The sequence below is a fragment of the Drosophila subpulchrella genome, chromosome 3L (assembly GCF_014743375.2).
Source record: "Drosophila subpulchrella strain 33 F10 #4 breed RU33 chromosome 3L, RU_Dsub_v1.1 Primary Assembly, whole genome shotgun sequence".
NCBI lineage: Eukaryota > Metazoa > Arthropoda > Insecta > Diptera > Drosophilidae > Drosophila > Drosophila subpulchrella.
The window spans coordinates 5,427,334-5,442,223 of record NC_050612.1 but is presented as its reverse complement, the minus strand read 5'-3'; the positions used below and the strand labels follow the sequence as shown (position 1 = coordinate 5,442,223).

Below are 14,890 nucleotides of genomic sequence, written 5' to 3'. Positions count from 1 at the left end.
GTATTTTACGTACTGCCACTGCTCGACCAGCTTCGCTCCGAACTGCTCTTAATGGAATTACTCCCCGCCCATCAATTTTGCAATTTATCGAACCACCCGCGAGGGCAGCCACGTCGAAGTGCAACAAAATGCACGGGAGCATTGCTGCCTCGGTGGCTGGGAAACAGCTTTGCCAAATGGTTGTTGGGTTGGGCGATTTGAAAAATTCAAAGCAAACAACAACGACCATCGGCGAAGCTTTTGCACTTGCCGCTCGCTGAGTTTTCCCTCTTTCCACGATCCTCCTTAAAAATCACACAAAGTTATGGCTTCCATACACATGCACGCAGCGAAACAATAACGCCTCCATTTCGAAGGTGAAACGAGTGGAAAATCAACTTTGCACAGGGGACACAATTCTAAACCTCTATTTTGGGGATTATATTTGGTAATTAACAAAATGTATAAGCATTGTACTTTTTCATGTGAACAAAATGCGAAATAAAAACTGTTTGCCTGCTTTCCTCTGTGTTTTAAATATAAATTTATTTTTAAGGTGTCTAGCAGAATATTACTAAAGTTGATAGCTCAAGGCTAACAAGTTTAATAAAGATCGTTAACAAGTCGATAGAATGTTGATGACAAAACCCAGTTTTTGTCGATGACATTTCGATTTAAAGTCGACTGACATCGAATTACTGATGACTGATTTCCAATATTACTGTAAAGAAAAGCTTCCGTTGGCTTCCATAAATTTATTAATTATTTATTCATGATTTATTCTTCGATTAATACACTTCTTTGATACTTAAGTTGACTCATTAATATTACTAAGACACACGCGACTTTCCTCTGCTGGTGCTCAACCTCTACTCTTATTTGCGCCTTCTTCACGCTTTTCAACACTACAGAAAAATGTTATGGAACAGAACAACTAATCTGTTATAAATGGGTCTGCCAATCCTACATTACAATTGTTGTTTTTATTTCAATATTTTAGTTGATTTTAAATACGTAAAATACTAGTACCTATCTAAATTTTGAGCTGTCTCTTGCACTAATAGCCATTTTATGGTTTTATCAATTGAACAAACAGCAGAGAGGGCTCAGACTGCAGAACCGTCACCTTCCCATCCCAAAAAGAGACAAGCCAGAAATCCATCACAGAAATTAGCCCCTCTGCTTAGCCGAAGGCCATGTCCTGGCAACACTTGAGCTGAAAACTCATTTTAGCCACGTCGCAGCCGCTGACGGCTTCACTTTTGACGCCTCGGTACCGCAAAAGCGCCGAGGGTGAAAAAATGAAGGGGACTCCACCGCCATTCCACTCCACTTCCGAAAGACTGACAGTCGGAACGGTAAGCGAGTTACACTTAAAGCCATGCCGCCGCCTTTGACACGCATGGCGGGACTCCACTTTGATGTTCGTCCTCCGAGAAGGATGCTGTGGGTGGAAAGAGGCCGGCGGAGTGGTGAATCCAGGGGATTGGGGTGCCAGCAAATATTTGCTAAATGCAAATTACTTTTGACGCTTGGCAAAACGAAAACGTAAGTGAAGTGATTGGCTCACCACCGCGAATAAGCAGGAGTTGGGAGTCCGAAGGAAAACGAGGGTGGCGAAGATCACACAATTTGCCAAAATGATTGACGGCTTCAAGGGTCAATTTGGTTGAAAACTAATTAATATTATATGGTGGTAATATTATATGGTGATAGTAGCTTTCTTACGCATTTAATTTCTAATGAATTTGACAACCCATTATCAAACAAAAATATATTATGTGCATTAAACAAATTTTTCTCTGTAATATTTTATCAAAAATATCTCAATATGCATAGATCAGCGGTTGGCAAGCAATACAATGAAATTTTGTCTTTCATTTCTGTGAGTAATTTCCACGGGGCAGTTTACCGATGTGTTTGTGCCGACCTCTGATTCACACTGTTTGTGTGGCGGCGGAGACGAGCAGACCTATTCCCTGTGCCAGCCTAATGCCGACCGCTGGTGTAGATAAAACTTTTCCAAAAAGAGTAGAATAAATAATTGTAAGCCTTATTGACTATATAAATTCATACCAACTAGTATTATTTAATGGAAATCAAAAAAGTTTACATTGACTGTCATTTGTTACCACAAAACTTCTTACAATATTTTCTAAGATATAGAGGAAGTGTAATAAATAAATGTTGCAATGATAATGACAGAAAAGTTCAATTGGAATGGACTAACGAGTATAACTTATTTTATCGACTTATTTAAAAGTGAATGTTTTCAGGCTGTGTCGTTTCTCAACAGAGCTTAGCCTGTAACATTTAAATGGGTTTTAATTTACTGTAAAAAAAACCAAATACATAATATGTACTACATATACATCGTCAAATTCTTCCTTCCAACTACAAGTTTAACAATACCTCAAACTCACCTGGCCCATCAGCATATATTGCAGAGAGCATTCTACTCCACCAAATGTTACACCTACCGTACTCGAATAGCCGGCAATTTTTCACTTACCAAACTTGGGAACTCAGAGTGTATCACCGGCCAATAAAGAGGCCCAAAGGCCCCGACTGCCCGGCGCATATGTTGCAGGTGCCATCTGGAATGCAACCCCGTTGCAATTAAACACTCAATTTGCAGTCTCTCCCGGAATGTTTGCAAATGAAATTTGGGAAAGGTAAAGTTTGGGCGCCGGGAGCGGCAGTTGCAGTTGGCGTTGGATTTCTGGGGCTGGAGACAGCGTCAACAAAAGTCGCAACACAAATAGCAAAAGCAAATCGGCGCCCCTCAACTTTGCTGGAAAACCGAGATGGGATGGCGTAATTTCGCCCAGCTAAAGACGCTGACGTTGCGCATTTGCCGTAGATTATTACAAAAGTTTAAATACACAGACAGATAGAGTCGACCCTGGGAACCTCTTGTGATTATAGTGCCGGAGCTCTCGCTCGTTGCCCTCAGGTGTTGTGACTGAGTTTTGCCTGTCTACCCACAGGTTTCCGGGTGGGACGGTGGTGAAAGTGGGCTGCAATGGTGGCCAACTAGACGGAATCCGAACTGACACTCAAGGAGTTGAATTGAGTTCGAGTTGAAGCTTTTAAATAGCCTTGGCAGTTGCAGTTGTTTCCACAGTTTCCCAAGCAGTTTCCCTTTTTCTCTCCCAGAATTGGGGGAAATGGGAAGGAGGGGAGAAAGTGGCTGGTGGCAGGTGGGAAAGCGAAGGAAAACGTATGTCATCAGACCGCAAATTGTTTGGCCAGCAGTTTATTAGAGCCAGACAGATTGTTCTTCAGATTGCGAATTTATAAACTTGAAACGTGCTGCGGGGAAGTTTTCGTTACGGGATTGAAAACGTCTTTTGTATTTGTTGTGATAAGGCATCAAGTAACAGAAATAGTTTCCAGAATTTAAATTTTCACATTTGCCATTTTATGGAAGTGCAATCGACTTAAATTTCAATATTGGGAAACGATTGTGAAGCAAAACAAAAAAATATTGGGTGGTAATTTAATATTTAAGCAGGGCTGTGAACCACTCCGGTGCTGAAGCATTCCGAACCACACTCAGATATTTATAGTAAACAAACCGAACCATTAACCAGAGCGGCTACTTATTTTGTTCTGATCTGGGGAATCGTGTGTTTGTATTAACATAATGTACTTAATAAGGGAAATAAAAATATAGTACTAGGATCTGTATGTTATTAAAATCAATGCAAATAAAATTGAAATTATTATACATTTTTGTTAATAACAACCCTGCTATAAACCTAAGCTCTGTTCCAGGATATCGACGAACTGGTTATCAATCGTTTAGATTCGTATCAATCCTTAACCGAAGCAAAATTGATATGGGCCCCCTGATTTTAACTCTGAAATAAGAATGAAAAAGAAAGAATGATTGCCCAATAGAGATTTTCTAGCGTGTGATTGTTTTGATTATAATGATAAACCTTAGGGCCGACTTCCAATGACGTTAATTGCGGTATGTTTAATCTTATTAGGAAATAACCCGGCCTTTCAATCAGCAAGGCCGAGCAATCCCTCATTTACTTGTGATGTGAGTCCCCAAAACACTCACGATTCCACTTTCCGTATCTTTCATCTCATGTCGCCAAGCATTTAATTTTGCTTACATGCCACAATTTCCCGTTCCTTCCTTGTGATGTGTCTGTTGGTGGCGTTTACTTTCGTTTTAATTTGGCAGCCCGCATAATTTTGCTATGATTTGCACTTCTTAATTAATTATTTTCGTTTTCGGCACCCAAAGCGGATTTGAAGGAGCTGCGTCAGCATGTAAACATGTGTGGGTGCCCCGGATGGGAAAACCCTTTCCCCGCACACACACACACACGCGCCAGAAAACAAACTTCGGCAAAACTTTCTCCTTAAAGGCGCAAGTACAGAAAAGGGGTTATTAACCGGAAGACGGAGTACGAGAAATTCTTTCCTTTGGTTAGGCACTGAGAACAAGGAAATTCGCTGGAATCGCTCGTATCTCGATGTCCTTTGCCTGAATGCATATAAGTGAAAATTCTCATTTGTTTTTCGACCCCATTCCAGTTGCGTACACTTTTCAGCATTGGGGTTCCTTTACCATTACCACCAATCAAGTAAAATTCACTGGATATTGCTAGATCACAATAAGAAATTACCACTTTAGAAAGTTGGACTTTGCTTTTAACTTAAAATATTAACTTTGACATAGCAAAACAAATTTTGTACCATTGCACTATGGGGAAATCGACCACTTTTTCTGGCCATAATTAAAAAATCCTTCAACTTTAAAGACAAGGTAGTTCAATGGTTGTTTTATGCCTATTTCTCAAAAAATGCTCAACCACTTTATTACACTTGAATACAAATTGCATTACTCATATAACGATATTAAATATTTGTTCAATGAAAATAAAGCGAGCCTTTAAAATATTATTTTCCCTAATACTAACACATCTTTATTTAACAGTTTAAATAAACATTCAGTAACGGATTCTCTAAGCGGCTTTAAGCTTGGCCCATGTTTTACGAATGCGGTGTTATCTAAGGGAATTTTCATTACCTTCTATTACGTGTTCGCTAGCTCACCTGGTGCCCGCCCCGCGTATGCGTAATATTGGCAAAAAATCAATGCAATAATCCGCATTCAATGGAAAAGGCTTAGCTCAGCTAAATCCCCCAGCTCATGGCAATTGACAGGAAGTGAAGCGTTGCCGGCATCCAGAAACAGACATGGCAAAGCTTTTTTTGTTTCGCCAGCCACCCCGTCTTTTTTCTATTAGTTCTGATTAAGCTTTTGTCGATTCGTTCCATTGTCAATTGCATTTGGTTTTGGCTTTGGCGTGGATGCAAATTGGGATCCGACAGCTGCTCATTACTTAGACGCTTAACCACGCGTCGTTTTGGATTTGCATTTGGGCGATTAAAGTTGCGCCGGGCGCCACCTGGCGCACGGAAATTGAAAATTCGCGATGGTGCCAAATGTCAAAGTGCCAGCAGCCACACCCACACGCCCCGCCCACAGACACCGCCCACATTGCCCACAATCACACGCAAAAGAATCCGGCGTTCGACATCTCCATCCGAATCACCATCTCCATTGGCATCCGCACCGCCATCTCTGTCGCACATCTCGCATCTCATCCATCGCCGGGGCATGTAAATTGCTCTGGCAAACAAATCACGTATACGCACACTGGGCGAAAGGATCCCATTTAGAAAGGAGGAGTTATTTTTAAAGGTACAGGGTCTTAGTAACCTCGATTAGTTCGATTCCTATAAATCATAAAATCATTTATAATAAATAATTTGTTGTATACCTTATTGCAAAACTCTTTGGCATTACCCCATGGTTAATCAATTAAAAGGAGAAATAACGCTATAATCGGGATGGCAAACAGCTTACGGGCTATTTCCCACCAAGAAAAGCGAAGATGCGTCATTTAATAGCAGTTCTCGATAACAAAAAGATTTAAATGAACCCCTTCTTTAATTGCTTTAAACATTCCATTTCACAACATTCCTTATACTTAACCATGTATCAATTTGTTTTTCGCTTGCCTTTATTTTTTTCCAGTGCATTACGTATACGCCATGCGATGCGCTTCGCTCTCGATCCGATGTCGTCATATCAAAAGCCAGAAAAGGCTGCTGGATTTTTGCGGTCTGTAGCTGAAAGGCTAAGCAACCGCATTGAGTGACTGAGTGCCGTTATTTGGCCAAGGCCCCGTTCCGAGCCCTCTTCGCTTTCGAATGCCGGTATCCTGGAATCAGGATCCAGCGCCCAAGCAACCACAACCGGAAACGGGTCCGACCAAACGTCTAGCTCGCTTTGTCTGCTTGGATTTCTGCGATGTACTTCCAAATGCACATACACACACTTCCTGTGCGGATTCGATATTCGAGTCCTTAAAGAATTTACTGCACCGTTGGCATGTGCATGTGGAGTCTTCGGATCTAAAGTAAATATTGAAATGAGCAGCGAATAATATTGAAATGTTAAACAGATTTCGAATAAAATAGTTTTTTTTTACGACACTATTGATTGTAAGAGTTATGCAATCATAGTCACCGGATATTATCGTAAAAAAAATTTTATGTTCATGTATTTTAAGAGTTATACTTTCTTTAAAACATCAACTGGTATTGTACTATAAAAACTTTCAAGTTTTGAAAAGTTATAAGGTTAGTGGAAGCTATTTTAAATACTTTTTGACAGGGTGCTATTTTAAATATCTGGGATTGTCGTAAAAAATAATTTTATGTTCATATATTTTAAGAGTTATACTTTCTTTAAGACATCAACTGGTATTGTACTATAAAAGCTTTCAAGTTTTGAAAGGTTATCGTTAAAATATTAGTAATTGCAGGCAATGTAGCATATTTTATTTATATATATAAGTTAAGAAAGCACATGTGCTTATTAGTGGAAGCTATTTTAAATACTTTTTGACAGGGTGCTATTTTAAAAATCTGGGATTAAAAAGAAGAATGTTGTTCCTTATGTATGCCGTAATGAAGACAATGCACCAAACCACCAAACTCGCTAATCACTTTGCAGACCCTAATGAAAAAGTCTTGGTAATTACTTAAAAATATGCATTAAAAACTTTTGGACCGCAGCGCAAGAAGATGATAATAAAGCAGGGTCTGAAAGGAAGCAAGGCGCCGAACTTGATATTGAATCAATTAAAAGAAAAACTCGACAAGGCAATGATGCAACAAATTAAAACGCATACGAAGCGAGCTAATGAAATTCTAAGGCTCAGATGGTTAGGGAGCCCACCTACCACAAAGGAAAGGGGCTGCTAAATGGGGAAGTTTGGCCCCTTCCCCACTCTCTTCCTGTAGACAAGGGCGGAAATTACCGAAAAATTGTGCCGAGCAGATGAACAACAACAATAAACTTGGCCCAAAAAATTAAGGCAAGTGGAGTTAAAAGTTAAGCCAACAAATGAAGATGGTGGATGGTAGTGGAAGTGGGATAAGGTGGGAGGAGGAAGATTCGGATAAATGGGAAGTGCAGGGGCCCTGAGCTTGACGTACGGCCTATCGCACATACATATGCACTGAAAGAAATTCAAGATAATATGGAAGTGTAATTTTTCTGTTGAAGTATGTGATTTGCGTGACCGGTTTATACGAATTTGCAGAATTCTCCTGTTGACTTTACTTATTTTTCGGCGATACGAATTTATCTATGGGATTGAACCCAACATATTTTCTCATTTTTACTTATTTTTGTTGTAAAGATTTTTAATAAAGTTGATATTTAATATTCTCTAAATTGTATTTTGATAGGAATGAAAAACTCAAAGCCATTTTCAATAAAAATGGAAAGAGCACTAATCCTTTTAAATTCCGTGTATAAAACATGGTTTAAGTTTCTATTGAAATAAATTCCGAATAGTATTTTATTTGACTAGTACTCCAAATAATTTCTTTCTGTGTACATGTGAGCCCGCACCCTCACTCGCACACATAGCGCACAAACACAGGGACAGATGCCGGGGCCAACTTCAAGCGCAATTTTACGCAACAACAAAAAGTTTAATTGAGGATAAACTTTGCTGCGTTTGCGCTGCTGTTGAAAATCAACCAGCGTCGACATGGAAAATTTCCCCAGCCCAGGGAAAATCCTAGCAAACTTCGAGGGGAGGGGTAGTGAAAGGAGGCTTTAGTAGTGTAGGAATTGCGTGTATGTTTGCCTCTTATCTCTTTTGCTGTTTAAGTTTTCGCTTTCTACTCGGCGTTACTTTCTTAATTTCCTTTTTTCCCACGCTGCGCTGTTTGCGGCGAAACTTTAGCTTTAAGTTAACCATATCCGAAGTGGTTCACGGCTTTAAGGGGAGAGAGGAAACATGAAAATAATTTGAACATTTATTGGTCATTCATTGCGCTTCGCTTCTTGCATTGTTTGTCAACTGCCAAATGAATGGCAAATATCGACGAAAAGGAAATGAAAAACGATTCGACCGGAGAATGGCCTTCTCCACGACCTGGGCCACCGATCAACCCACTCAACCACCCACCCAGCCCCATTTATCCCCGGAAAAACCACATACCACATACACACACTACATCCAGCCATAATTCGTCCTTAGAACCGTAGACGAAGCCAATGTGGGACAATGAAACACAAATGACCTGAATAAAAGCGACGACGCGACTCAAACGATTGACTCTACGACTCTACATGTTTTCCTAAAACTTTTGAAGGGAATTGAAGGGTATCGGATGCAGAGAATAGAGCTTAAAGTGGACGGAAGAATGACGGAGAATCTGAGCTCGGGATATCTGCTAGGCTATTATTAAATACTCTTCAGGATAAAATAATTTTTTAAAAAATATTACAGCTCTTTTCGCAAAGGTAAATGTAATTAAACCATATCTTTAAAAGCACTCTTCTTGTTTAAGCACAAAAAAGTGTGTTGTTTCATATTTTCAATCAAATTCAAACTCCATAAAGCCGTGCTCAAACATGTTTTTTTAACGAAAGTACTGAGCATTCATTTAGCGAAAAAATTTAATGACCAGATCTTTTTCTGCGCCATAAATTTTTTTGTCAGAGGACTTTAACCAAATACCCTCTACAAAATACCTGAAAAAACAGCCCAGTCAAACCAGCGAGAACCAACAATGTATGCTTTTTTTTTTACCAATTTTAACGAATTTTATTAAGGACTATCAGTCATTGAACACACAAACGGTTGCTTAATCCCTGTGGTATGTGATTTTTTCCTTTACCACAAAGCGGGTGCGGCGTAGTTGAAAGGTGCTGGGGCATAAGCCAGTGGAGCCGCGTATTTGGCCAAAACAGGCGCCGCATAGGGATGGGCGTAGGGGGCAGCGAAGGGAGCGGCAATGGGGGCGGCGAAAGGAGCCACTCTGTTGAGGATTGGAGCGGCCAGGGGAGCGGCAACTGGAGCGGGAAGCGGGGCAGCGAAGGCAACGGGGGCTGGAGCGGCCAAGGGAGCAGCCAGAGTCCTCAGAACTGGAGCGGGGGCCACCGGAACTTGGGCGATCACCGGGGCAGCGGCGATGCCATTGAAGGTCCTGGCCACCACCTGGCTACTGGCGGCAGTGACCACTGGAGCAGGAGCAGCGATCACGGGAGCGGGAAGGGCCGCCAGCGGAGCGTGGAGCAGTCCCGGCTTGCCAGCCACACAGGCAATCAGGGCGCAGATGACAACGGCCTGCAAGAAGCGAAATAAATTAAATTAATTAAAAATATTGCTTATGCTGCCAGGCAATCCGAAACTAACGTATTTGAACATGATGGACTGTGGTTTTTGATTTAGGGCTGAGCTTGGTTTGTCTTTAAGGCAGAAAGCTAACTGATGACAAACGAAGGCAGTGCGTGGCGTATTTATACCGCCGAACGGCCCACTAGGCGGCTACTTAATATTCCGAAAGCAACGCGACCGTTGGCCCATTATAAGTGTCTGAAAAATATTAGTTGGCAGTTTTTAGGTTTTAGGTCTTCCAGGGACGGCATAAAACCCGAAGGGCAGCCAATTGCAACCGCTGGCTAATTGTACAGAAATTCGTTTTAAATGCAATTCGATTTCATGGGGAATTTTCCGTATTTGCTTGATGTGGACAATGCGAAACAACAAGTGGGTTAATGGAAAGTGACACAAAAATGGTTCTATAAGTGTAGGTACTGGGCAAAACCTCTGACCGCAAGCCATTGGTAAAAATTTATGAGTTTTCCGGGTCAAAAATTAGGCAAAAATAGTGATAACAATAATTCAAGTCAACATTTCTCACATATGAACCCAAGCCATTGTTTTTGGCCCCAGGCATTTTCATTGAAAACCTGTTGTCAGCCACAAAATATATATAGACTAGTCCAGGCTTCCCGGCCAATTAAGCATTTTGAACACGTCCCGACTTTGGTCAGCAGTAGAAAGCACACATGAACACACTCGAATGGTTTTGGGAACTCCTCTGCTGGACTGCGACATTACAACATTTATTGTTTTGGGCATCCGGGTCAAGGTTGGAATGCGGCTGTGGGCTGTGGTTGGTTGACTGACCTTTGTCATTTGTTTAGGGAACTAAATAACGTTGGCTCAGTGAAAGTGAAAGTAAACAATTGCCGAGAAAGTACTAGCCGTTCACTTTTTAGCAAGAGGTTCCTATTTACCGGCTTGTATCTTTACACAGAAACAATATTTCTTTACAATATTGGGGAGATTGCGGTAGGGACAGTTTAGGATAAGGATAGTTAGTGGTTTTATATGCGCCCTGAGATCAATATAGGGCCCTGTGAGCACCAATGGGCGACACTGTAAGTTTGAGTCTTAGGCGCCACAAGGTTATATTATATTTAATAAACGATTTTCATTATATGTACTTTATCGCATTGTGATCGGTCGCGATTTTTGTTTAAATGTGTATTTTATGATGCTTTATTTCGTGACCAACTCTTATCAATTATTATACCCGTTACTCGTAGAGTAAAAGGGTGTACTAGATTCGTCGGGAAGTATGTAACAGGCAGAAGGAAGCGTTTCCGACCCCATAAAGTATATACATTCTTGATCAGGATCACTAGCCGAGTCGATCTAGCCATGTCCGTCTGTCCGTCTGTCCGTCCGTCCGGATGAACGCTGAGATCTCGGAAACTATAAGAGCTTCTTACGCAGCGCAAGTTTGTTTCAGCAGAGTGCCACGCCCACTCTAACGCCCACAAACCGCCCATAAAGATTTTAACTGAAATGTATTGTTCTCATCAATACCTATCGATTGACCCAAAAAAAATTTGCCACGCCCACTCTAACGCCCATAACGCTTAAATCTGTCTACCGCCGGTAGGTGGCGCATTTCAATGACGCTTTGCTGCTTGCATATCTCCCTTTCCCTTTGGTCCCTTTAGCTGAGTAACGGGTATCTGATAGTCGAGGTACTCGACTATAGCGTTCTTCCTTGTTTTTAGCTCTTTTGTTTTCTTATATACTAATATGAAAACTAGCACTAGGACATTAAGTGTCTCGTTAAAAACATCTGATATCAAACAAAAAAACCTCTTAAAGAGGTAAAAGATAATGATGATCGCAGTGACGAAAAGGATGTGAATTGAGTAAATTTGATTAATTTGTATGTTATAGGTGCGATCGTCACGACCCCTTTCCTCGTTAAGAGGTGTTTTTGCTTGATTCTTTATAGGGTCGGATAAGCTTCCTTCTGCCTGCTACATATTTACTCTACAAGTAACGGGTTTAAACATCAAACGAATAAGAAGATTAGTTGAAGATCTGACAGTCGTTTGAAAGTGCTTGTTGTCTTAAAACAGTTCTTTTTTAAACAGTAATTACAAAATAACACTTCAGGAACAGTGTTTTTGGTACAGGCGTATGGGCATTCATGTATGTTAATAAAAACGTATCTAAACTCGTATACTTCGCTTTCGTTCCAAGGGGGTGGTATGTGGGATATCAGGGTTTGAAAAATATTACTCTTGTACCGACAAGTTATCTTCGAGTGTCTGTACTACATTGTCCTTCTTCAATGAAAAACATTTGTCTTGGGTGCTATAAGCTGGCGTTATTCGCTCTTGAATAATATTATTGTAGAACCTTGATGTGGCTTTACTTTCAACCTAATTTAAGGTGCAAGAAAAACCTTACGTGTATGTATATAAGTACTGTACTACAGTTGCACGCTTATTACAGTTAACCGGTGAGGTGCGCACTTTGAATGCTAATTATTTAGCGGGAAGTCACGTTTTTTTTAATCTGCCATAAAAATAAATCGAAACGAAAGAGCGGTGCCAAAGCACATTTTTAAAATCAAGGGAATATTATAAATCAAAACAAGAGATAACGACGTAGTCACTTTCACATAATCTTCAAATATAGACAGTCTTTAGCGCTATAGTCGTTTGTGGACGTTAGAGTGGGCGTGATACCACTTACCAAACCAACTAACAAAGGGACAAACCATTTTCATTTTGGGAAGAAGAAAAAATACTTGTTTTTGAATTAACTTTTGATTGGCACATCGGATTTCAACGAATGAATCTTATTCGACGCGTATTCTCAGTAAGAATACAACTAGGTTAAAAGCAGGAGCACTTATCACCACCGACTCCAGCAGCTCCAATTTTTTAATTTTTCACTTTTACAAATTAACCGCTTTTTCTCCCAAAGGAATTTAAATTTTCAAAGTCTTGGTATGCGTTGGCTACGATCAGACCATCATAGCAGATTTTTAATTCTGCGGCTATATATAGTAGTTGTCTTCGCACACTCTCTGGTGCGCTTCGCCACTACGTGTACTGCCGTGCACAGTGATATCCGCATACTAACAATATAAATAAATGAAATATGATCATAAAAAATATCTGTGTGTACACTGTACAGTGAAAAAAAGTAAGGGCCAATAAGAACACATTTTTAAGTGTACTTTCTTTATGTTTACGCAAAGCTAAAAGCATAATTTAAGCTCCAAGTCTCTGTTTAAAAATCATATTCTTATCTACACATAAACCAGTATAATTTAAATATCGTTACATTATTCACTTACCACTCAAAAGTTCATTACCCCGACCTCGACTGCTTAGCGACCTTGACATATTTACAAAATTTTTGTCCACAACAACATCAAAACACACCATTTTGGCCATTCTTAAATATCACGCATCCAGCGACGCCGGCCGGTGGCCGATAACTTTTCCACTGGTTACGTGATGTGCATCCGGAAACATTGGAGTGCGAGTGGGCAGTCACAACAGTTGTTTATGGCCACGAACGGCTGACAGTAGCTAATTCAATTAAAATTGCCCGGTAGCATCACAGTATCTCCGTTGCCCAATAAAACCCTTGTAGTTCATTCGATTTCGTTTAATTTGTATATAATTATCGATCAGTCAACGTTCTTACAGCAGAACTGGAGCGGCAGCCGGAAACGCACTATAGGCCAGCGAAGAAGTGTAGGCCAAAGGGGAGGAATAAGCCAGAGGAGCAGCTGCGTACTTGGCGACCACTGGAGCAGCCACGGGAGCAATCACTGGAGCAGCGGCGATTCCATTGTAGTTCCTGGCGATCACCTGGCTGCTGGTGGCGGTCACGACTGGAGCAGGAGCAGCGACCACTGCAGCGGGAGCAGAGTAGGCCAGGGGAGCAGAGTAGGCCAGGGGAGCAGAGTAGGCCAGGGGAGCAGTGTAGGCCAGAGGAGCACCCAGGAGTCCCGGCTTGGCAGCAACGCAGGCAACGATGGCCAGGATGACAACGGCCTGTGGATAAACCAATTGAGTTAATATAATCCTCCGAAGATGCTTCTTTGAAGAACTTACGTATTTGAACATGGTGGCTATATTTCTTTGATTTGCTTCTTTGGAAGGCTAGAAACTGTTTGATGTCCAACTGCTCTTGGTGGAGCATATTTATACCCAAAACCGTACTCCGCTTTGACTCATGTGCGCATTCAGTTCATTTAAATGCTGCGACAGTCTCCCGTTACCGTTTTCACTTTACCATACTTTATGTGATTTCCCACTGCTGAATGTGGAATATCTGTGGGTGGCCAATGGATTCGATGGTCTGAGGTCACAGACGCTGTCTTTGGTGTATAAATAGCGACATCAAGTGTTGAACGACATCAAACAAGTTCAAGTTTTCGAACCGAAAGCACCAAAAATCGACCATCACAATGTTCAAATCCGTGAGTTTGAGGATTTCATATTGAGTCTAGTTTTCTAACTGTTTTTTAACCTTAGGCTGTTGTCATCCTTGCCATCGTCGCCTGCGTTGCTGCCAAGCCCGGACTCCTGGGTGCTCCTCTGGCCTACACTGCTCCCCTGGCCTACTCTGCTCCCCTGGCCTACGCTGCCCCTGCTCCAGTCGTGACCGCCACCAGCAGCCAGGTGATCGCCAGGAACTACAATGGAATCGCCGCCGCTCCAGTGATTGCTCCCGTGGCTGCTCCAGTGGTCGCCAAGTACGCAGCTGCTCCTCTGGCTGCTCCTTTGGCCTATTCCTCCCCCTTGGCTTACTCCTCCCCATTAGCTTACTCCACCCCCCTTAGCTACGCCGCTGCCCACGCACCTCTGTTTATCTAAATCAAACTGTGATCACTTAGGAGAATTCATATAAATTTAATTTAAGCGAATGTCGCCAAAAAGATCTTCGCTTTTTAGATGGATTAGTAAAGAACAATTGGTTTTATTTAATATGCCGTCCCTAGTTTAGGCATCATTAAACTAAATCGAGGAAAAAAGGTTACATGGTCAATAATAAGTGGCAGTTGAATTAAGGGGTTAAAGACTTTTAAATGCGTGAAAAACTACCATGAAATAATTTGATATTTTCAGGGGTTGCAAGAGTTTTGCTTCTCACCGGAAATGATTAATTTATTTTATTTATTTTTATTATTTATCATTTATTATACTTTTACAAAATAGTTACAAAATGTG

General features: G+C 41.2%; 3 protein-coding genes across 3 annotated transcripts; 1 reads left to right on the top strand and 2 right to left on the bottom strand.

The window, feature by feature from the left end:
* Positions 1–9,168: 9,168 nt before the first annotated feature.
* Positions 9,169–9,805, bottom strand: LOC119555138 (cyclin-dependent kinase inhibitor 1C). The gene is made up of 2 exons (XM_037866365.1): positions 9,735–9,805; positions 9,169–9,665 (listed from the first exon to the last, which is right to left on the bottom strand). Exons 1-2 carry the CDS (start codon positions 9,744–9,746, stop codon positions 9,213–9,215), a joined length of 465 nt encoding a protein of 154 aa, XP_037722293.1. The 5' UTR covers positions 9,747–9,805; the 3' UTR covers positions 9,169–9,212.
* Positions 9,806–13,350: 3,545 nt separating this feature from the next.
* On the bottom strand, positions 13,351–13,966 carry LOC119555140 (cuticle protein 16.5-like). The gene is made up of 2 exons (XM_037866367.1): positions 13,772–13,966; positions 13,351–13,711 (listed from the first exon to the last, which is right to left on the bottom strand). The coding sequence occupies exons 1-2, from the start codon at positions 13,781–13,783 to the stop codon at positions 13,355–13,357; spliced, it is 369 nt and encodes a 122-aa protein (XP_037722295.1). The 5' UTR covers positions 13,784–13,966; the 3' UTR covers positions 13,351–13,354.
* Positions 13,967–14,092: 126 nt separating this feature from the next.
* Positions 14,093–14,561, top strand: LOC119555150 (cuticle protein 21-like). The gene is made up of 2 exons (XM_037866378.1): positions 14,093–14,139; positions 14,195–14,561. Exons 1-2 carry the CDS (start codon positions 14,128–14,130, stop codon positions 14,534–14,536), a joined length of 354 nt encoding a protein of 117 aa, XP_037722306.1. The 5' UTR covers positions 14,093–14,127; the 3' UTR covers positions 14,537–14,561.
* Positions 14,562–14,890: the final 329 nt, after the last annotated feature.